At 39.8% G+C, this 24374-nt stretch overlaps 1 protein-coding gene across 2 annotated transcripts; it reads left to right on the top strand.

The window, feature by feature from the left end:
• Nucleotides 1-11000: 11000 nt before the first annotated feature.
• Nucleotides 11001-23285, top strand: LOC107384561 (tetraspanin-8). 2 transcript variants are annotated; one of them, XM_015957888.3, is made up of 9 exons: nucleotides 11004-11197; nucleotides 11856-11921; nucleotides 16260-16376; nucleotides 16465-16539; nucleotides 16623-16718; nucleotides 16969-17058; nucleotides 18658-18720; nucleotides 19290-19373; nucleotides 19457-23285. In XM_015957888.3, exons 1-9 carry the CDS (start codon nucleotides 11138-11140, stop codon nucleotides 19595-19597), a joined length of 792 nt encoding a protein of 263 aa, XP_015813374.3. In that variant the 5' UTR covers nucleotides 11004-11137; the 3' UTR covers nucleotides 19598-23285. The 2 variants fall into 2 exon arrangements, with proteins under 2 accessions (XP_015813399.3, XP_015813374.3); XM_015957913.3 differs by lacking the exon at nucleotides 19290-19373 and having other exon boundaries at nucleotides 11001-11197.
• Nucleotides 23286-24374: the final 1089 nt, after the last annotated feature.

The following is a 24374-nucleotide window of genomic DNA, read 5'->3' as shown; positions in this document are numbered from 1 at the left end:
GTGGACACTCTACTACTAGGCCACCACTACACAATCAGTCATCCACCCATTCACACACTGGTGATGAGCTTCAGTGTAGCCACAGCTGCCCTGGGGTGCACTGACAGAGGCAAGGCTGCTGAACACTGGCACACCAGTCCCTTCAACCACCACCAGCAGGCAAGGTGGGTTATGTGTCTTGACCGAGGACACAACAGCAGCATTCTCTAGCAGGAGCTGGGATTGAACCTGCAACCTTTTTGATTTCTGGACAACCAGCTCTACCTCCTGAGCTACAGCTGCCCCTCACCTTTTCTCCTTTGTTATACAAAATCAATGAATGATTAGAAAACAGAGATAAAGTAGTCTTACCGTAACACCACATGTCTCTGAATGCCGCAAAGTTTGTAGCACTGTTGCCCAGTGGTACCCCCAGAAATATTCACGGGGCTGCCCAGATGGGGTCGCCCCTTGAGGGTGCCACTATTGCTGTTTTGCGGAAAGCTTGAAGGTTCAGAATTCTGCAGTGGCATTTGTGGAATTAGCATGTTTTAAGGTAATCATTATCATTAAGACAGTTTTCTGTATTTTGAGGGAAAGCCACGTGTTTATACTAATGAAGATTGTAACATGGCTGAATGTGCGCTGTTAGCCAATCAGAAGTGAGATGTGTGCATATCATTAATAAAAATGTGCAGAACATGAGCATTATGTTCAGAACATGAGCATTATAGCTTTTATTTAATGACTCATAAGGCACCGATTTACATGAGAGAACACTGCAAATGTATTGAATAAACAAGTAAGCCACACCTTTAAATTAAATAATGACAAAGATAGTAAAGTGCTGACCTGCACTAGAAGTGCTCTTATATGAAATGTGGGTAAATAATTTAATACAATATGATAATTACAAAATTTGGGGGAAGATTTGGGTTTGGGGGACTGAATTTCACATTGAGAGCAGGAGGTTAGGACCCAAAATGCAGAACACCCAGAACGACACGAGGCAGAAGCGGATAAAAAACAAACAAAAATTTCTTTTGATATAATTCAGTCTGCCTGCAGTAAACCACGTGTTCTTTTTAATGTTTTAGATAACGTCCTCAATGTCGACCAACCTGCAGAAATAGAGATCTCTCAGGGGCTGCGTGAATCATTTTAGACATTTTTTAATTGATAAAATAGTGAACATTAGAGCTCAGATACTGGCATGTCCTCTTCAGGTTGCTGCAGGATGCTGCCCTTCAACTTTTAGTCAATGTAAACCACTGACTCTGGATTGCCTGTGGGAGATCGTGGAACCCTTAAAACCCTCAGGTTCTCCTACTGATGTGATTCCTCCCCGCCTCTTGAAGGAGGTTTTTTCCTCCGTGGGTCCTTGGGTTCTTACCATGGTTAGCATTTCATCGGGTGTGGTTGGAGAATTTTTCCTCCTTGAAAAAGGAAGCAGATGAGAAGATGTCTGCACAGCTGGAAACCTTGAAACACCAGTTGGAAGAGAAATCTTCTCTCTGTCATCAACTGGAACCGTCTTTTATTAAGGAGCAGCAGCTGAGAGTCCAGTTACAACAGGAGAAGAAGAACCAGAAAAAAGATTTAAGTCATCAGAAATTAAAGAACGAAATCTGGGAATTAGAGCAGGGACTGGATTACTATCAAAATAATGCAGAAACCCGTGAAAAAAGAATGAAGAGTTTACAGATCGAGTTTCAGAACAAAGAAACTGCATGTGAAGATCTGCAGAAGACTTTAAAACAGCTGAGTCCAGTTAGCTCAAGAGCAGCAAAACAGTCAGAGCAAAGACGCAATTACTGAGAATTTAAAAGAGGAAGTTGGACAACCAAAGAAGAGCCTTGTGCAAGCTCTGGAGAGTCTTAACTCCACAAAAATCGAGGTGAAGGAGAAGATGACTCAGCAGCTGGAAGTGTTTAATCAGCAGTTAGAAGAGAAATCTGCTCTTTGTCAAACACTTAAATCAAGTTTAGACAAAGAGCAGCAGCTGAGGGTGAGCCGTCAGGCTGAACTCGACAATACCAGAGTTCTTGTCTCTGAGAATTCAGATCTCCAGCAGGAGATCCAGGATTTGAAGGAGAGAAACTCTGAACTCAGAGATGTGATGATCAAACACGTCTCTGAGAAAGTCGAGTCAGACCAGCAGTTTGTTCAAGAGCTGCAGAAACTCAAAGAGCAGCATGAAGAGGAATTAGTTACCCTAAAACTGCAGCTTAAAGAACATCTCAGGTCTGAGATCCAACCTGGTTCTGAGAATTATTCATCAGAACCACAGCCGTCTGTGGAAAGTCTGGAGACAAATCCTGACAAGGATTGTCAGATGGACACGGACGTTTGTCAGACTGAAATCGTTCAGGAAACGCTGGAGTTAAGCCAAAGTCTCCACAGTAACGAGTCTCCATCTGAAGAAGCCGTTCCACAAACAGTCAAACCGCAGCAAAACAAGTGGAGACGCTTCAAAAAGTTTATGACTCCAGCGTGTCTGCGGAAACACAAGAACAAGTTATAAACTAATTACCTGCCCTCACACACACCTTCACAAACCACCGTCCAATATTCACACACCTTTAGAAAAAACGGGGCTGTATGTTAGAAGATGGTCGTGCTTTCGTCTTGCAGAGGTTGCTGGTTTACATGCCAGCTGTGACCCCTCTGTGTGATAGAGCATGTTCTCTCTCATGCACGCGTGGGTTTTCTCCGGGCGCTCCGGTTCCCCCACAAACACATGTTTAGGTTCATTAGTGACTCTAAAATGTCTGGGTGAGTGAGTGGTTAACTGGTGTGACTGGCCACAATAGAAAAATGATAAATCTCCAGACTCTGACTCAATCTGGAACGATCAGATCAACAGTCTCTTATCAAAAAGTATTTAGAGCGTGCTTCAAGTAGGCAAGGCAGCTTTATTCGTATAGCACCTTACAACAGCGTCAAACCGACCAAAGTGCTTCACAGAAATTAAAACATTAAAAAACAAAACACAACATAGAAATACATAAAAACTAAAGCTTAAGAACTAACACTAAAAAGACTAAAAGACTCTCATGCGGAGTTAAAAGATAAATCATAAAAATTGGTTTTCAAAAGAGATTTAAAACCAGAGAGTGAAGAGGCACTTCTATACTTATTCATACATACTTTATATACTTACATACATACCTAAGTAGTAGTGTGTTATCAGTACATTTTATTTGACTCATTCTAGTAAGGGCAAGATGTAAATCATTTATTTGCAAATCCTATCAAGTTCTAAGCAATTGGCCAGCTTTAACATGGAAAGCTCAAGAGTGAATAATAGTGTAGGAGTTTATTTGGTAATAATTGGCTACAAAGGGGGTTAGCCCCTATTTAAAACTACCAAAAATTAAATTTATCCCATCCGCTGAATCACCACCTTAACGTGGTGGGTGGGTTTGCGTACCCCCAGGATCCTGAAGGATGTTTAGTCAGGGTGTTGGCTCCAGGTGGGGTCTCCCGTAGCAGAATTTCCTCAGGTGAGGGGTCAGACTAAGAGTGATTCAAAGACTTATTTTATAGAAAGCCATGAAGAAACAGTCTCCATGTTGCAGAACTGACTGGTGGACACTAGACAATCCTCATGGACGAGAAGGTCACCTGTGCAGCTCCGAGCAGCAGAATAAACACATCTGTTCAGTATTTGGCTTCTTGAAGTTTCTGGATTGTGTTTTTGTAAAGTGATTAAAACATAATAAAAAGGTAAGTAGACTCATCTGATTTACTGGACATGTCTCTTCTCTCATCTTGAACAAGAAGCCTGTTGGATGAGAGTCAAACGTCTTCAATAAACACAAGTCCAGCTACCATTTTTAAAAGTTACTAAGAAGATCACGTCCCACACGCTGAGAATTAACACCAACCTAGATCGGTTGTTGGTTAACGACCCAGCAATCCTGGCTTGGGGTAGTTAGATTAACCTCATCATGTAACCACAACACATTCTCACACCCTAAGCGTCGGAAACAAACGCTTGGTCAGCCACCCTCCACGTCAGACCCCAGACGCCAAAAGTGCCCTTTTTCGTTACTTATGTGTGAAAACGGGGTTTTTCCCTTTTGTAACTGCAGATCCCAATGCAGCGTAAAACTGACGTGATTAGATATCCGCTGATGCGGCACAGAACCAGCTCATTTAACCGCACCTAAACCTTAACGTTTCACTATTTATAACCTTCCCCTAACCCTCATCCTAACCTTAACCCTCTTGCTACCTAAAACGTTACTCTCACTGCGATCAAGCGTTTGTTTCCCATGCATTCTGACTCTGACAGTCAGAGTCTGACTGTCAATTTTAGAATTTGCCGCCCAAGGGGAACGCTAGAACATACCATCTGGCGAGGGGGAGGTTACACATACCCTCGACTTTTAACCTCCACCGTGGTAGTTGAAACCTCCCCTCGCGTTGGCTCGGTCCAAACTCGACCAATGACGAGGTGGCTCCCGCCGTTCACGTCATAGAGCCGGCTTTTAGAGCGATCGACACATCACTAACGTGTTAGCTAGCAAGATGGTTAAGGTTAGGATAGGGGTGAGGGGAAGGTTAAATAAGAGGATAAGGTTGAGGTGAGGTACAATGAGCTTGTTTGGTGCCCTGGCTGCGGACATCCCACCACGTCAGTTTTACGCTGCATTGGGATCTGCAGTCAAATAAGGGGAAAACCCTTTTTCACACATAAGTAACGAAAAAGGGCACTTTTGGCGTCTGGGGTCTGACGTGGAGGGTGGCTGGCCAAGCGTTTGTTTTTGACGCGCTGGGAGTGAGAATGTCTTGTTCATGAGTTCATCTGTATTAATGTAAAATATATATTTAAGCCATTTTCCTGACTAGCAGTGGATTTTCCCTGCAGCTAAGAAGGTTTTGATGTATTTTATCCATTATTGTGGTTTAATGCTCAGATCTCATACTGCTCTTTCTCAAATCACCCTGTTCACACTCAGAAAGTGTTCAGATGTGTTTTACTTGTTCTCAACTTTTTTATTTTCCTTTCCATAAAATAAGTCACTCTGTGACCTTTTAACTTTCAACCCCAAACAGTGCGTGACAAGTCTCGGAGCAAAACTAGGTGCTGAACTCTCAATGGCCCCACAGATTAACTCAGTAGTGAGGTCTTGATTTTAACAGCTTTTCTATGGAGCTAGGATTGGGACAATATTCAATGTAACTTGTACCAAGTTTTGTAACTTGGAACATGTTTAATGAAATGTAACTTTGGATTTGTGACTTGTAACTTTAGTTTTCTAACTTGTAATTCTCAATTTGTACTTGTATTTCTTGTTTTGTAACAGGAAATTTTCATTTTGTACATGTATTTTTCATTTTTTTAAATCAAACTTTTATTTTGTACATTTACTACTCATTTTGTAACATCAAACATTCATTCAGAAACAACTTTCGGTTTTTACCTAGCAACTTCCAAAATAAAAAAAATCAATGTACATGTTTGAAATCAAAACTCTCAAAACACATATTTCATTCTACAGGTACAAACCTCAAATCTACAGCGTTACAAATAATTTTGCCTCAATTCTAGCTTCGGTGGGAGGAACTTGGGTGGAACCAATGAGAGCACGAGTCTTAGCTACCAATCACGTTTCTCAAATTCCTGTCCAATCATTGGGAGAGGAGGTCAGGGTTCTGTCAGAGCTGTAGAAAGAGAGAGTTGCGACACTCAATAGACTTCTGTGGAAAGAATGGAATGCGGAAATAACGTGGTTCATGTAGTTTCGAATAGTTCCAAACAGCCCCGCTGCTGCATTGACCGTAGTTCATTTTGGGTGTTTCAGAAGGATTTTCTCTGGAAAGTTGATGAAATGTCATCATTTTGTTGCATTGTGAAGCGTTAGCTAACCGCTTCGTACCAAAATAAGCCAACGATGATATTTTATGTTGCCAGTTTTTGCTAGATAACCTTTAACAAGCTAATTGTGTGCAGCTTGTTGATTGTGAGCAGGAGGGTTTAAACAAGCTGTAGACGGGTTTATTTCAGTTTGTTTGATTCTACGTTTTAAAAATATTCCCCACAGTTTGAGTAGGTTATAAACTTTTTACATTATTAGTTTTATTTGGGATTTTTTGTACAATACGTTGCTGGTTGCTGTATCAACACGAACACGCATCAGAAATGGAAGCACAAGAAGAAGAAGAAAATATCTTTTCTATAGCGCCTTTCAAGATAAAAATCACGAGGCACTTCACAAAAAAAAAAGTAAAAATATAAAAAAGCTTTTAGAAAATGTTTAAAAATATATTAAAATGAGCAAAAATAGGCAATTGTGATAAAAAAAATGTTAAGAAAGAGAGAGAGTGAACAGGAAAGAGGGAAATCAGTGGATCCTGAGGAAGGTGGAATAGGAGGGGAGAGCAGAATAAAGAGAGAGTGGTGAAGAAGGTCATACAAAAGCCAGCTTGAACAAGTGAGTCTTCAGCTGCTTTTTGAAGGAGACCACTGAGTCCACTGATCTCAGGCTCAGGGGGAGAGAGTTCCAGAGTCTGGGGGCCACAGCAGCAAATGATCGGTCTCCTCTGGTCTTTAGCCTGGTGCGCTGCACAACCAGTAGGCTTTGATCACTGGACCTCAGGGACCTGCTGGGGGTGTAGGGACTAAGAAGATCACCAATGTAAGGTGGTGCTTGTCCATGTAAGGCCCTATAGACCAGAACCAGGATCTTGAAATGAACCCTGAAGTTGACTGGCAGCCAGTGAAGCTGGAGGAGAAGCGGGATGATGTGGAGAGACCAATAATAAAGAAAAATGTGATTGTGAAGACAAGTAATTATTTAATATTTTTCAGTTAATAACATTGACTGCAACACACTGCTGAAGCATGAGACAAACAGGATTACGAGCGTAAGAAGATATGTTCTGTTTTGTGTACTCAATAAGAATAGAATTACGATATTTCAAGAACAGTAGTCGAACACAATAACTTTTAAAAATTAGACATTTTCCATAAAACTGCTCTTTTCCACTTGCTTTATAATATTAGCATTTGCAATTTTGTTATTAAGTAAGGAATAACAAGAAATAAGAATGAACAATAACATAAATATCAATAAATAAATGTCAAAGAATAACTAAAACAAAAATCTTATGTAACCATTAAAGGTTAAACTGTGTTGTGTGTCCATCTTCATGTTGTCATAGTGGCTGAGCGGAGAGCTGACCAGGAACAACGGTGGTGGCAAAACCCAGTTGGGTCTGTGATGGAGTGATGCACACCTGGAGTGATTGCCATCTCATCCACAGTGAGCACACTCTCTTCCCATCTCTGTCAGATTTTTAACCTTCAAACTGAGCATGTCACACACCTCTCCTAACACACCTGGTTCCAGCTTAATGGGCTGCATTTGTCTTTGCAGGGTTCTAACATCAGGCAGAGGGATACTCTTGTCCTGAAGAAACCTGCAGCCTGTTGAACCCACTGAAAAACAGAGTTGTACGGCCTTTTTGATTGTCTGTTTACTCCATTTAATGCCTCTTAAGTTTTTCATGCCTTTTGGATTTTCTATTTGCTCCCTTAGGGTTTCCAGCTGGGTTCCCTGGTTGCAGCCTGGTCCTGTCTCCTCCTGGCCCTGACGCCGGCTCCTCATGGCTTCCTGGGATGTCCACCCCTCTCCTGATACCATCTCATATCCCCCCTCACTGTCCCTCATCTCATTTGCCTCACTGCTGCTGCTGTTTTCCTCTTTCTCTGAAATTATAATAGCACTGTTAGAATAAAGAATCATTTTTCAATAAAATACATACAAATGTCTAATATTTCTAAAGATTCGTACCACAGTTTACTTGAGTACAACATGTGTGGTCACTGGTCAGTGGATCAACATGCAGTGGTTCTGCTGTGCTTCTCACTGAGGGATCCTTCCTCCTCCTTGGTTCAGGGCGATGAACAAGCACAGCATCAGCCCTGAGTCTCACCTTGCCTTGCCTAGTCTTAGTAAACTGTCCCTCCTCAAAATGTGCCTGTAGAGTGATGTATTACTGTAGTTTATTTCCTGCCACATTTAACAGTTTAATTACAGCCTTGTGCAGAGCCAGATGAAATAAATGGACTACACTAGGCAGGCTGCATTTTTGCCCCCCCCCCCCCCCCCCCCATCGATGTTATTTAATGAATTAAAATGTTCAAAATATTAAATGATTGTTCCGTCTTTATATTTTATTTGAACAACCCTCAACTATTTGCTGATTGTAAGATTCAGCTTCATTCCAGCATTATTTATCTTTTTACCATAAATAATTATTTTTGCTAAAACAAAAGTTTTTGGTATAGCAGTGCACGGTGTGCAAGAGAAGCACCCCATGGCAGTGGGAGGTCCGCTCTGCCTGCAGCTGGAGATAAACTGCTTCAAGGCCTATACCATCAAATAAAAACGTCTGAAAGTTTACAAAAATGAATGGTCTTAAAAACAGCTAAAAAAATGATACCAAGGTTCAAACTTTTTTAAGAATAGATGCATTACAGTTCAAAGTTTAAATTGTTTGCCCAGAAATTTTGAAGTTCCTGCTCAGTAATAAATGTAAAAAATTCTAATCCGTTTTTTGCTTTTTACACTTTTAAGCTGATTTTTTAAAGACTTTAATAGAAATAAATTCTAAATACAAACCATACACTGAAAGCTGAGGTTGTTCTAAAAAAGGAGAGAGTTACACACTCTTTGCACTTTTTATTACAATTTTACAGCCATAAGATTAAAAAAATACCAGGCGGCCCTGTTATAATTATGGTCATAAGAGGGTTATTAAGACGGCGATGCACAAACTGGAAGTGATTGGTAGTCATTCCACTCCAATCCAGTTGGTGGTGGTAATGCACCAAATTGTTGTTTGCCAAGTGCCATAAGACCACAAATAATAATAAGAAGAGAGGCAGGGGCGTTCGTAACAAACCCAAAGCAAAGGAAACTAAGGGCAAAGATAAACATCTAATGACTAGAGGGGTGAGGAGGACTAATGCAAACAAATAGGAATTACAAGGGAGTGACTAGGGGGAAACATGAGGGAAGCCTAGAGGGAGCTGGGGAACACAAGTAGACACGTGAGGAGAACCTGGAGTGGGCTGGGGAAGCATAAGGACACACGAAGCACAAGGGAACACATGAGGGGAACGCAGAGGAAGAACAGGAGGGGGCTGGGGACCAAGGGGATACAGAACGTGACACTGAAGCCCATCTCAAAAAGGTCTACAGCTGTTGCTGATTTCACCACAGAATAATGCAATTTAACTTGTGTTTTTCTTTTTGCTTTTATTGGGCTTGCCTGACTTTTCTCTGCACACAAAGTTCCTAACAGATAAATAAAGTTAACTTGATGTAGTTGTCAATAAGATGACAGAGGTGCTGCATAACGGAAAACGCTATTTATCTGTGAAATTGCCCATATCCCAGCATATGTATTTTTCATTAAACACTCATTCTAAACAACTAAACAGCAGCTAAACTTACCTCAAGAAACAGTTGTCTCAATTATGAGTAATTTGTGATTGGTTATGATATCAAAATATATGAGCAACATGCTGTGAGTTTCAGTGTGTCTAGTTTCCTTTCAACCATTACTGAATTACATCGTCATGGTTCTCACATGCAATTGTTTGAAGTTTCTAAAATTACAAATGCATGTGTGCAAACCCTTCAAGAACACGAGGACAGTAAATTTAGGGACTAATAAAAACCGTCAACATCTAAAATCCTTTCTCTTTGCAGCTGTGGAAAGATACCAAGAAAATATTCTCAAGAAACCGGTTCCCAGTCTGCTGTTTTGTTTGACAGCTTTTATTTAAAACCAGATGTGCATTAGTCACAGCTATTGCACAATTCTTGGCACTGCCTCAACAACGGACAGTTAGCAGCTTTTACAATAAATGGGTTTTACAGTTTCGACTGGATTAAAAACAAAAAAAAAAAAAAAAAAAAAGGGGGAATGAAGCTTGCTTACGGGAAATGAAGCAGTGGCTTCGTTTAAAGATTGACCATCAGTTACACAACTTCCTGTAAGTCACATTGAGTGTGGTTTTGCAATAATCATATTTAAAGTAATGTGTTTAAAAAGCCCACCTTTTTCAGTTAGTTTAAGTACATATGTGGATGCATCCAAAACACAAAACTTTCATGGTTTTTTTTAGCATTTTTTCTGTAAATTCCTGAAAATGAAAGCCTGAAAGAACAACGGGATAATGTGATGCAAATGTCTTTTTTGGGTCAAATTACAAAATGATTTGGGAAGACATCAAATTCTTAAATGTCCATTTACTCTATAATTAACTCTACTCAACACTTCTTTTCAATCAAGCCCCTTTTGAGCAAGATAAAACCAGGAGTTGGAACAACAGAACAAAGAGTTTGTGACTTTTTAACTCTGGACTATTTCCTCGTCAACATCCTCTTCGCCACATAACTCTTTCTGGTACAGGTGTGCATTTGCCAAAAGCAACAGTGTCAAATGTAAAATGAAACAGATCCGGAACTCCTGATCTGTTCTTGGTGAGTCAGAGAAACATCTTCCAGGATCAGTTCCTTTCTGCTCAGAAGAGTTTGGAGCCAGATCAGCCCATTTGCCATTATTGAGATGTTGATTTCGGATGCACTGACAAACTCAGCTCAGAAAAGGTGAATATTACTTAGCAAGATGTTGAAACTGTGAAACCAGATGTTGCACATTTTCAAATTCATTTTCAAATGGAGACGCTGCATTTGTGAATCAGGAAGTTTTCTTTGATTTACTGGGGTGATTTATCAAATTCATATAAAATTGTGTTTTAAGTGTATGAGGAACTAACAAAGTAAAATGTTTGCTATGTGAATAAAATACAAGTTGATCTAATAATTTCTAGACTAATTTAGCTACCTGGCCAAGAACAGATGCAAAATATTCTGCATGGATTAAATCTGCACAGAAACTGTTGGAAATCTGTTGAAAAATTAAAACACACTGATTGAGACTCATAAACTCCTCCTTGCTGATAGGAGGATTTTGGATCAACAGCACACATTGTTCCTTCTCATTCTCCTCCCACTGGCCACAGCTTGTGTTTCTCCTACAAGAACGATCGACCTCAGAAAGTGAGAGAGAGAGAGTGTGTGTGTGCGTGTGTGTGTGTTTCTCTGTGTGTGTTGAGACTGAAGGGAAGAAAATGGGGAAAGGGAGTGTCTGGTTAAAGTGGAGTTACATTGGAGCGATCAGTGTTATAGCGGTAAGTGTTTCCTTCCTGATGATACTCTTTAGTTTACTTAATGTAATAAAACATGACTTTAGAAGAAAGTTGTGTGGTAATCTGCTTCCATAACAGCAGGTCTAGGCTATAAAGTTTGAAAAAGCTGCGAAAATCCCTTTTAAAACAGCAACAAATATGTCCGATGTTCAAATTTCATCAGACGGCATAATGATGCTTAAAGGTATAGCAATGGATCTTTTACTTCCGGGTGGTAAAGCTGTCAATTATTACATCAAACAAAGCAACGGACTTACGCAACCATTGGTCCGCATAACTGTCAATCACTCTGGCGAATCCTTTGCGTAAGTCCGTTGCTTTGTTTCATGTAATAATTGACAGCTTTACCCCACTACCTCATCATAGTGTTTTCAAATGTCAGATGTTGATGTCATTTGCTCAAACTCGCGAGAACAAGGGTCACGCTATGAAAGGTGGTACTGGTTCCAGTAACGAAGCACATTTACAAACACACGAACACATGAACAGGCCGATACCCAATCCTGGCACTGATATAAAGAAATCCTTAATGAGAGGGATTGTTTAAGGGGCTAGACTTGTTGCCTTTGCGGTCCTGTTGCAGTTTTACTCACTGTGGTTGTAGCACTGAATAATGCAGTGTGTGTTTCTGTTGTTGCAGGGGATAGGCGTCCTGATGTTAGGATTCACTTTGTTTTCTCATGGATATTTGATGCATGAGGAAGAGGTAACATTCATTTATCAAAACAGAGTATACTTTCAAATATGTACACCATCCTGATTTGGGATTCTGTACGGTTTTAGTGTTTTAAAATCTTTTTTGTTTAATATGTCTTCTGAAGTAAAATAACAAACATTAGCCAAGTTGCACATGCTTTCATTGACAATTTTACTGTTTTTATGCAAAGAACCAAATGTTTCTACGTTGGCCTGTCTTTTTCAAAACTTCTGCAGTTTGCTCTGACATGCTCTCAGTAACAGTCTGAACAAAATCTCAACTGGTCACCCAATTTTTCATGACTAAAGTCTAGGGTTTGTTCAGATCTGTAGGGTTATGTCCACCTTTCTCTTGACTGACCACATGGTGTCAAAGGGATTATGGTCAAGGCATTTTCTTGCCATCAACACACGGGTGTATTTTTACATAAATAACTGTCTTACACATGTCAACGATGACACATTTCAAAGATATCTCATATCGCATGTAAATTCCACTTACAAACATTTGCTGCTCAGATGGAGAGTCTCGCTTATTTCATCGATGTCAAATGTGAATTTGGAGTAAACAAACATGGTGGAGGAGGATTTGGATTCCCTTTGCGTTTTGCAGACGGCTTCCATCACCTTGCCCTCTGGTTGGTTACCCATCACATTGAACAGACTGAATGCTCGTTTGTCCTCTGTATTGGTACAAGACAATACAGCATCAAATATCCCAGATTTGCAATCGGAGCGATGAAGAGCACCAATCGCACCTGTTGTGTACGGAAAAGGGGTGTGCTGACCCCCCATTTAATCGGTGCATAGCATATTGACACGTGCCGATTCAAAGCAGAATGGTAAACATTCATAAACAATTATGAATAAATGCTGAAAAACAGCAGCAAAGTGTGGCAGGAAAATAAAAGTTACCTGTGCCGTTCAGACACTTTACAGGATGGACCGGCGGAGAAAACTAAACAGCGATGCTGGCAGCTTGTTTCTAAGCTTCAGTGACTGAGTGTTGGATTTACTCGTCGAGATTCAATGAAATAAAATACATTAGCAACACTACCAACATGTGACAGCAACTTACACGTTTCCATCCCGGTTTAGATGAAAAGAAGAGACCAGTTGTTCCTCCTAACCAGCAGTCGAGGAAGGATTACTAAAACTTGCCTGGAACTCCAGCTACTTTCATAGAACTACAACGTTAATTTGTAGCAAAGCTGAGGCCGCACAAGGAAACCTTTGGTCATTTATAAGTAACTGGCGCGATCACGTGTTTCCACAAAGATGACGTGATAGCCATTCGAAGAGGTTGTGGGGGCCATCTCTGCGTCGCCACAGACTTCCTTTTAGTTTGAACATAATTTGTTTTTGTTGTGTGGAGTATAATCAGACATTTAATAAATGTATGGAATTAAGTCTGGATTATGTCTCTCATTATGTGAAATCAATTCTAGGCTTCCCAAGGTGTATCTGTGTGTGTGTGTTCCTACAGCCTTGTCTCTTATCAACCCCTGAATTTGTAATTTGCTAGTTGCCTTCACTGAGCTGTTTCGGTCTCACGGTTCTGTGCTAACCTTTTTGACCTCCAGAGAAGTGGAGGAGGCAAGGAGGTAAGGAGGCTCATTCTGGAGAAAGTCCAGGTGCACCAGATAATGGTTTATCCAAACAAGACATAGACTTTTAGAATCGATAAAATTGCTCCCCCTGACAAGCAAGAAGGAGGGGCAACGTTGGGCTAATGTCAACAGGATGCAGAGAAGAGGAAAGCCTGCAAGAGGCGCTAAGAAGAAACAAGTGAACGGATGAAGAAGGTGACATCATGACATCCAAGATTTGTGGTCTCTTTGGGGCCGTTGAAGTAACAAGAAGAAGAGGAACACGTGACCAGGAAGTCTGAAGTCTGAAGCAGCAAACAAAGAAATGACTGTGAGGGAGGGAGGATAGAGTGAATAAAAGAGAGTCGCCGAGCCTGTGAGAAGGTATGGCCTTTGATGGGAAGAGTTTGTGAGGTAGAGAGATGGAAAGAAGGAAGCTTTTGCTTTGAACTTTTTGTCTGTGAAAATCTGACCTAGTGTCATTTTTGGAGAGCTTATTCAGCTCAACTTTGCTATAACTCGGTTTATTGACAAAGACTTGTTTCATTTTTTAACCCGCTTTGTCGGAGTTTCGTTTGGATTATTATTCTTTTTTCATCTGTGTGAAATAAAACCTAGTTCCTCGGATTCGTGGAACGAAAAAAGGATTTACGAGTGGGGTCTCCACCTGTCGGTAACTGAGCAAAGGTGAGATGCTGGTTGTAAATGCCATCCCTAGGTGTTTTGGATACAAGTCGTTTCCTCCATCCTAGGCTACAAGTAAAGTCAGTTGTCTCCTCAGCATAGAAGGAACAGCTGGAAAGGGTCTTAACCTGAAGTGTACATAAGCTTCATGGACTGGGGGTGTGTGTAGGTGTGTTTGCGCCTCCTCTTTGTCTGCTTGAACTAATTTTGGTCAGAATTAGAAGCTCTGGGTTTGTGGTGATTGCTGATCAACTCTTTACAGAGTAAGAGTGTTTGTTGGTAGCTGGCATTGTCATGCTCACTACATCGATTACAAGTCAAACCCTGAGATATTAGTAAATCTAGAAGAGTGGAGCTAGCCCGGTAAATTGGCTTGTAACAGTTTTTATGCCAGCTGAAGCAACGCTCCTTAACCTTTCTTACAAGATACAGTATAGGGTGCAACAGTTTAGGCAGCGTTGTTAATCTTCATGATTTTCCTTTATAAATTGTTGCATGTTAGGATAAAACTTAAACATATATCATAGGACACACACAGTGATATTTGAGAAGTGAAACGAAGTTCATAGGATTTGCAGAAATCACAATTAAATTAATTAAACAAAATTAGGCAGGTGCATAAATTTGATCACCACAAAAAAGAAATAAATTCAATACTTAGTAGATCCTCCTTTCGCAGAAATATAGCCTATAAAAGCTTCCTACAGCTTCCAATGTGAGTCTGGATTCTGGCTGAAGGTATTTTGGACCATTCTTCTCTAGTTCATTCAGGTGTGACGCTTCTGAGCATGGACAGCCCTCTTTAACTCGCACTACAGATTTTCAATAATATTCAGGTCTGGGGACTGAGATGGCCATTCCAGAACGTTCTACATGTTCCTCTGCATGAACGCCTTAGTAGATTCTGACCGGTGTTTAGGGTCATTGTCTTGTTGAAAGACAGCCTCGGTGCAGCTTCAGCTTTGCCACTAATTCCTGGACATTGATCTCCAGAATCTGCTGATATTGAGTGGAATCCATGTGTCCCTCAACTTTAACCTGATTACCAGTCCCTGCAGTGGCCACACATCCCCACAGCATGATGGAAACACCACCATGTTTTACTGTAGGTAGCAGGTGTTTTTCTTCTCTTTCCTCCTTAACACCCTTTGTTATGCCCAAATAACTCAGTTTTAGTTTCATCAGTCCACAGCACCTTATTCCAAAGCTGGCTTGTCCAAATGTGCTTCAGCATACCTCAAGTAGCTCAGTTTGTGCTGTGGGTGGAGAAATGGCTTCCTCTGCATCACTCTCACATGCAGCATCTCCTTGTGTAAAGTGCGCTGAATAGTTGAACGATGCACAGCGACTCCATCAGCAGCAGGGTGATGTTGTAGGTTTTTGGTGCTGGTCTGTGGGTTGACTCCGACTGTTCTCAACATTCTTCACTTCTGTTTTTCTAAGATTTTTCTTGGTCTGTCACTTAGAGCCTTAACTAGAACTGTGCCTGTGGTTTTCCATTTCCTCAATTGTTCCTAGCTGGAAACAGACAGCTGAAATCTCTGCGACAACTTTTTGGATCCTTCCCCCAAACCATGACGGTGACCAATCCATGTTTTCAGCTCATGTGAGAGTTGTTTTGAGATCCCCATATTACTACTCTTCAGAGAATATTAAAAAAGGAGGGAAACTTACAATTGGCTCCCTTAAATACTCTTTCTCCTAACTGGATTCACCCATGGAGGTCAAGGGTCATCGAGCTTACCAAACCAATTTTGAGTTATATCTACAGGTTTTGGAATCAATAAAACAACAACAGTGGCCAAATGTATGCACCTGTCTAATTTTGATTAAACAATTAATGCACATTCTCTGTAAATCCTATAAACTTCATTTCACTTCTCAAACATTACTGTGAATGTGTGTCCTAAATGATATATTTAACTGAACATTTTTATCCTAATGACCAACGATTTATAAAGGAAAATCGTGAAGATTAACAACACTGCCCAAACCTTCGCACCCCACTGTACTTAAAGTACAAAAATGACCCATATTCAGGCTATGCTGACATGGTTTTGGTATGTTTTCAACAGTTAGAGAGCCTTGTCACAGGATTCCATTTTGCTTATGGTTTCATCTCCATAACTCTGCTCTTAACCATCATTGGTGGATTTGGTGTCTGGAAGGAAAAGAAGTGGGCTCTAATCGTAGTAAGTAAAGGTTCCCTAATGTTAGGACAATCAACTATGATAAATAAAAGGAAATATCTGAAATTCTACTTGTGTAAATATTTGTCAGTTCACAGTTGGGATGATCTTATGCACTCTGTACCTGATTGCAAATGAAGTTGGTCTTCTGATTGTTCCATCACAGGTAGGCCTCTGTGTGAATATATTTTGTAGATTGAAAAGAAAAAGACAGTCAACCAATTTTCATAGTTTTTTTTTGTTGCGTAGTTGAAAGTTCTTCTGGAAGATGACTACCTCAGCATGTTGCCTCTATCTAAAGTCAATGTAACCGAAATAGCTCACCTAAATAACACACAGAGTGAAGTAAGTAAACATTTGTGTATTTGTTACCAACTCCATGCACTTACAGTTCTATTCAAGCTTATTTTTATATAAAAAAAGTAAAGTTGCAAGCACATTGGAACTTAAAACACCTGTATATTTTACAAGGAGTCAAGTGGAGTGTATAAATGCACACATTTCTGGAGGTCTTACTGTCTTAAATGTCATTATTGAAACTATTCCCTGTGTTATGTGTCGTGTTACTAAATTTCTCTTTTATATTTACTTTCAGTTGAAGTGCTGTGGACTGCTGAGCTACAGGGATTGGGACTACAATATACCAAAATCCTGCCTGTGTGCTGAAAATTCATTGAATCCATGTGTGAGTGTTCAATTTGTTGATTTATTTTTCTACATAGTGGATGAGTTATGTTGGTGGGCTGTAATTACTGCTAAACCGTCAGTTGTCTTTTGTTGGACACTTATTTTCATTGCCAATATATCAATAAAAAGGCAAGAAAAAAAAGAAACAAGACTTGTCAGGGAAATGAATTGGGACTGAAGGCTAAAGACGGGGATGCCACAGAGAAACAGGAGACTCTGACAAGATGTGAACTAAACAGGAACAGGTGAGCTTATTCCTGATGGGAAGGAGGCATACAGGGGTAATGACTGGAGCTGAGGGAAATCCTGAACTAACAAAACCAAGGAACAGATCAGATGTTCGTCTATATTTAGCACTATGCTTTTCAGTCCATTGGTCCTAGCATGCTCTCTATAATTAATGCTTGTCATGTTTCTGGTCAGGCCCCTGCTTATTTTAAGGACGCTGTAATTCATCCACCTCTTAAAAAGCCCAATACTGGCCCATCTCTCCATTGCAGCTTCAGACCCAACTCCAAACTCCCATTCATTTCCAAGATCACGGAAAAGGTTGTGGCTAAACAATTCAAATAAACATATACAATATTTCCCAGTCAGGTTTTCGTAGAGCTCATTCTACTGAAACCGCTCTTCTCAGGGTCTCTAACGACTTCTGACTCACAGTGATGCAGGGGACTGTTCTGTTCTGGTCCTGCTGGTCCTGACTGCAGCCTTTGACTCTGTTGACCATCACCTACTACTGGAGAGGCTGAGAGACTGGGTAGACTTATCAGGAACTGCTCTGTGGTGGCTCTCCTCTTTTCTATCTGAATGTTCCTTTTTCATGGCCATTTCCAAGTTTTGGTCCTCCTCCACCTCCCTAACTCCTCCTCCACCTCCCTAACCCATGGTGTCCCACAAGGTTCTGTGCTGGGGCCCCTACTGTTTCTCCTCTATCTGCTCCTTCTCCAGCACATCCTGAACTATTTTAAAGGAATCTCCTACCATCTTTATGCAGATGACATCCAACTGTACATCTCCTTTAAGCCCCATGAGATGTCTACGTTGCAGCTGTTACACACATGCTTAGACTCTATTCAAACCTGGATGGCTGTTCCCAAAGTCAGAGACTCTCTTGGTCAGCTTGCTTCTTGCACCAAACCCTCGGCCAGGAATCTTGGTGTGACCTTTGACCCAGCTCTCACCCTGGATTCTCATGTCATTTCTCTTGTTCGCTCTTCCTTCTTCCATCTCAGGAACATTGCTAAGATGAGTTCCATTCTGTCCCGCTCTGAACTTGGGACAGTTCTCCACACCTTCTTCTCCTCACGCTTAGACTACTGTAACTCTCCTTTCATGTGTCTGAGCAGAACCTCCCTGAACCGTCTACAGGTGGTTCAGAATGCCTGTGCTCGGCTTCTGACCAAGTCCTCCAAATACACCCACATCACCCCACTTCTCCTCCAGCTTCACTGGCTGCCAGTCAACTACAAAGTTCACTTCAAAATCCTAGTGGTGCTTTACCAAAAATATCCTTTCTTCATCTTCTTACACATTATTTAAATGTAGTTTTTTCTACCAAACGTAACTATATAACGTTCCTGTATATGCATTTTAGGTGGCTGCTCCAAGAAACTCAAGCTTGTTTATTGAAGACCGGATTGTCATGATTTATGCCAAGGTAATGATCAGCAATGATTTATTTAAACCCAGAATTTACATTTTAGAAGTTATTTGTCTTCTGTGAGTTTTTTAATCACAGACATGTATGACAACCAAAAAAAAAAAAAAAAGAATTTCTTCTACCCAAATTGAAGTCAAAACATAAAATCTATGGGCTCTGTCTGAAATTCCCATCCACTCACATCCATGTGATTTATTAGAACTAAATAAATACTTCAATACGCTGCAGATTAGAAAGGTAAGAACTCTGAATCAGGTAACGAATTCTAAAATAATTCAACTGAAATGTATTCAAATTTTAAGACAGAAAAAAAAGTCCCAATCATTAAGGAGGCATGGAGTTGAAAACATTTTCTGCAACCAGCCACTAAAAGCCTAAGCGGTTTTCTGTCTAGTTATTATATGTGTTGGTTTTTTAGATTTTGGTTGTCCTCGTGCTTCAGTTGCAGTGCACTGGGAAATTCAAAATCCAAATTTAAGTGTTTTACCTGTACAAATCAAAAAATTTTGATGATGTTCTGATTTTTGATGACCCTTTAAAAAGTTGCATCACCTGATCTGTTCCAGCCATGCCTTTCAATCATCACTGCTCAAGCAATGAAAACCATTCATATTGCCTCAGGCATTCTGATGGGATTAATTTTATTGTGGGTATGTAATACTGTGTGGCTTTCTGACAAAAATAAAACAACTAGAGATAAACAGGACGTTAATCATTGTTATTTTTCTTCCAGGTGGGGTCAATAGCATCCTGTATTGCCATCTTGTGTCAACTGAATAAGAAGATGGAAACTCCTAAAGTGGTCTACAGTTCAGAGGCAAAGGCAGGAAACTACACCAGTCTAATGGAAGCTCCAGACACAGAAATAACCTGATTTGTTTCCATTTTTCCTTTTTAAATTCATTATGTTCAGTGTTTACCTATTTTCTAACAATAACACTTCAAAATCATTAATATGAAACAATTTTAACAAGCTAAAGGTGTGCATGGGTGGTTGGGAATTTTGTATAAAACACAGATGTGGAAAGAATTGTTTGTACACTTTGGTCAATGAAAGAAAAGTCCGCAGTGGTCACAGGAACAACTTGAATCAGACAGAAGCAATATTTAATAAAACATTTATGAAATGTTACCAATGAAAATCAGGCATTGCTTTTCAACCATGCTTCAAAAGAATTATACAAATCGCTAGCACTAGCATACAAAGTCCTGGATGGTACGGCTCCCATCTACCTCAATCCTCTTGCAAAGGTTTACATTATGGCCCGGCCGCTCTGGTCATCGAAGGATCGTCGGCTAGCAGTGCCTACAACACGCTCAGGACAATCCAGCCTCTTTTCATGTGTTGTTCCTCAGATGTGGAATGACCTTCCAGCACTACTAGAACAGGGCTTCCTTGTTGATTTTCAAGAAACTCCTGAAGACCCTGCTCTTCAGAGAGCATCTTCTAAACTAGCACCCACCCTGCACCCCTCCCCCTCTCTACTGCACACTCCATGTTCGTTTGCCTCTATGATTGATTATGCTGCCTCACTGCCACCTAGGATTGACTGATTAGTGTTTATTGTTGGCCTCAAGGGTGATCTGCTGGCATCATTATCACTTGTAAGTCGCTTTGGACAAAAACTTCTGCTTAATACATATACATAAACATAAAAGTTATATATATTCATATATATATATATATATATATATATATATATATATATATATATATATATATATATATATATATATGAATATATATATAGATGAATATATATATAGATATAGATATATATAGATATAGATATATATATATATAGATATAGATATAGATATATACAGATATACAGGGTTTCCTTTACATAGGCGTAGCCGTGGCGGGGCGCCACGGCTGAAGTCCCACCGCCACGCCTACAAGATCCCAAGTTTTTTTGTTGTTTTGTTTTGCGCTGTTTCCCAAAGAAGCAGCGGAAACTACTATGTTGTCGCTTGTGATCACAGCCGTGGGCAGCAAGGAGGAGCAGGCAGGGCAAGGTGAAGTTACAGCATAAGCTACTGAGTTTAAAATTAGAAAGGTAGCAGTGGATAAAATGCTTTTTGGTTTACATGTTTCAGTAGCATTAAGATAAATGAGTGTTGACGATCTTGACAGGGTTTCCTCCAGTGCTTACTAGGCCAGGTTCTCCTCCCCCCACCAGGCTAAGCATCACTTATTCATGTAAAATTTATTTATTTCTTCATGTCTGACTTTAACCGCATCTAATACTGTATTACGGCGTGAGTGCAACAGCGACAACTTAAGATCGATGTGTGAGCAGCCTGAGAGGTCAGATGTTTTCATCTGAACCCTTAAAACCTCCAGCAGGACGTGTTAGCGCGCGGCGCTAACAACTTAGCGACGTGACATGTCTCGGAGAAAGCGTAAAAACACGTTGGACGCTTCTTCTGAAGCGGGAAAATAACACCTCTTCTTAAGCAGAGCACGGCGTCGCCTCGGCTCGTTCACGGCCGAGCCGGACTGAGCTCGATAACATTGACCCAGCACAGCCACTGGGTCGTTGGAGCTGCCCCGTGACTGCCTGATGGAAAACCAGCGGGTTTCATCAGACTCGTAACGTTTCTTGTTTTTGCTGGGGACCCCCTGTATTTTACCGCTCCCTCCTGCAGTCTTCCCCTATTAAAATTTACAATGATTCTGTAAATTCCATGTATCAATAGAAAAATCCTCTGCCTCTGCCAGCTGCGGTAAATGTAGTCTCCAAATAATAAATAAGAGGTGCATTCATCTGTGTATCTCCTTTGATCCGCATTAGTGATGTTTTCAGCACCAGAACAGTGAAGCAAAGAAACAGATTCCTGAGTTTGTTAGTAATTGTATTTATTAGGTGCATCTAACCTGTTCTATTTTTCTCTGAAATGAGATCAAATCAGTGCTTCTATGGGTTGTCTCCACTCTACACTAAATTTTTTTACTTTATTTAGAGACGTGCCATAATTTCTCCCCAAGCGCCCCCTTGGGGAGACAGATGGAAATTAGCATTTGGCTATAATCCGGCATATTTACAAACATTGTCATTTGTTGTTAAAAAACATGTACTGTCCCAATCAAAGAAACATCAAAACAAAAATTCCATCTGGAAAAGGTGCTCTTTGAACCTGAGACAACTGGAGCAATTTGCTCATGAGGAGAGGAGTGGGCCAAAATACCTGCTGAAAGTTGTTACAGGGGTCATTTGATTGCAGTGATAGCCATAAACGGTTGTACAACAAAATATTAGGTTAGGGATACCATCTGTATTGTCCAGGCCTGTTACATTAGTTAATTGATTTTTTTAAAAATAATTTTGTCAAAGCAGGGTTGAACAGCAATGTCTGACTTTCACTGATAAAAAATTTTTTATTAGTACTTTTGTCACACTCAAGTTGTTTCTTTGACCATTGTGGGTTTTCTTTCATTGATCGAAGGGCATACTATAATTTTGTCTGCTTCAGTTTAAAACATTTTCTGTGAATGAATTGGTTTAATTAGCCTGGCAAGCAATCCCATATAATATATGCAGACCAAAACCATTTTGCTTAAGCAACTGTCTAGATTTCTAGATATGCCATTATAAAACTTTTTTTTTTTTTTTTTTTTTTTACATATAAAGAAAATTCTGCTAGATTAGGGGTGCCCAATCCTGGTCCTGGAGGGCCGGTATCCAGCAGGTTTTGTGGTTTTTCTGCTCCAACAGACTTGATTCAGTGGTTGAAAAACCTGTGAGCAGCTCATCGGGCTCTGCAGAAGCTTGTTAATTAGCTGCTGACTGAAATCAGGTGCGTTGAAACAGAGTTCAAACTAAAACATGCAGGATACCGGCCCTCCAGGACCAGGATTGGGCACCTCTGATACTATTTTAGGAAGAAACCTCGTGGAGAAAAATGACATACTCAGTAATGTTTTGTCATTCATTATCATCAGCCAGACTGTGTCAGTTAAAATAAATTAGACTTTACCTACATTTTTTCACTAACGCTGATCCTGTTCCTACTCCATTGCCCCCAAAGCTAATGATTTTTCTTACTTACCCATTCACATGCTTAAATGTGTCTTTTTTCTAATATTTTCATCATTTCTATTATACGTGTGCAAACATCAGAATAAAAATGGGAAATAATCCAGCCTAAGCCCTGCATTTCCTCTTTTACCTCTTTAGATTTAAATCCTTCAGATCCTATCAAACATGTATTGAATGATTTATTTTTTGTTTATCTTTTTTTTTTAATTGCTCAAAAATCACATGTTTAAATGTAACATTAAAAACCTTTTGCACTTTGGAGAAACAGCAGCTTTATAATATCATTTACAGTGTACTGATTAGTTCTGCTTGGCAGGTTCTTTATCTGTTTTCTGGTTGTCTTTGGTCTGGTGGATTGATTTATAATTTAGATGGACTTGATCACCTGCTTCATATTGTAATCAGCCTACAGTACATGTGTCCATCAACCGTCCGCTATGCTACCTGTTTGCACTTGATACTGGGTCTTGGTGGTTCTTTAAGCTCTATTTTGATATTAAAGTACTTTATCATCCTGAATCTATCTTTTAATTGGTTTTTGGTCTCTCCTTTTCATTTCCTAATAAAAGGTCAAATGTGATATAGCAGAAGGTCTCATCCAAAACTGCTAGTCTAGCAGAGTTTCAATATAACGGTAAACAAAAAAAAGCATGAAAACAAACAAAAAAAACAAAGCAATTTTTTTGCTGACTGTAAAACATCATGGCAAGTGAACAGCTTTATTAGGAAAAGTGCTTATTTTAAATTACAAAGATTGTTGGTTTGAATACACAAAAAAACTTTCCACTCTAATTTGTAAATAGCAGGCAGTTTGACTTTTTCTTAACTCTTCTGAAAAAATGTTTTTATTTTTGATCAACAAATTGACTGTCGACATTTTGCTTGAAATTGTTACTTTTATATAAATAAAATTTGGACATTTTCTCAAAAAAATAAACAGTAATTTTACATTTTTCTGAAATTAATATTTAAACTTTTTTGATGAAGTTGTTTTAACTCATTTCTTGACATTTTGACTTTATTCTGGGGATGCTATATCAACTTGTTCCTCGAAGGTTTATGAAATAATATTTAACACATTCTGGACAGAATCGTGACTTTTAAGCAAGGAATGTTTAGGTTTGTTTCTCAAACGGTATCACTACGATTATATTTGACTTCTTCTGTTAGTTTAGCAGTCCTGTTGGGTTTAGACAATGGTTCTCTAAAACGCTAGTCATTATTTATAACTCCCTTAGACAGTTTCCACATGTTTTCCATAAGCTCCTCTGTCTCTCATGAAATCATCACCCTTTCCAGACCTCCTCAACCTTAGCCTAAAAGATCAATTCAATTTCAATTCAAGTTTATTTATATAGCGCCAAATCACGACGAGTCGTCTCAAGGCACGTCACAAAATATATCCCCTCGGTAACTAAAGTGAACATGTTTAACAAATTTTACCCTGCATGATTTTATGGTTTATGCTTATTTTGTATTTAGAGTTTCTTCGTATTTAGAGTTATTTTGTTTTTGTTTTTTTTATTGGACCATTAATCTCCTCAATAGCCATTGCTCCCAGCTCCATTCCCACCTGTTTTTCATCTTTAATCAGCTCACCTGTCTTCT

The sequence above is a fragment of the Nothobranchius furzeri genome, chromosome 1, assembly GCF_043380555.1.
Source record: "Nothobranchius furzeri strain GRZ-AD chromosome 1, NfurGRZ-RIMD1, whole genome shotgun sequence".
Lineage (NCBI taxonomy): Eukaryota > Metazoa > Chordata > Actinopteri > Cyprinodontiformes > Nothobranchiidae > Nothobranchius > Nothobranchius furzeri.
This window is presented reverse-complemented; position numbering and strand designations above follow the sequence as displayed.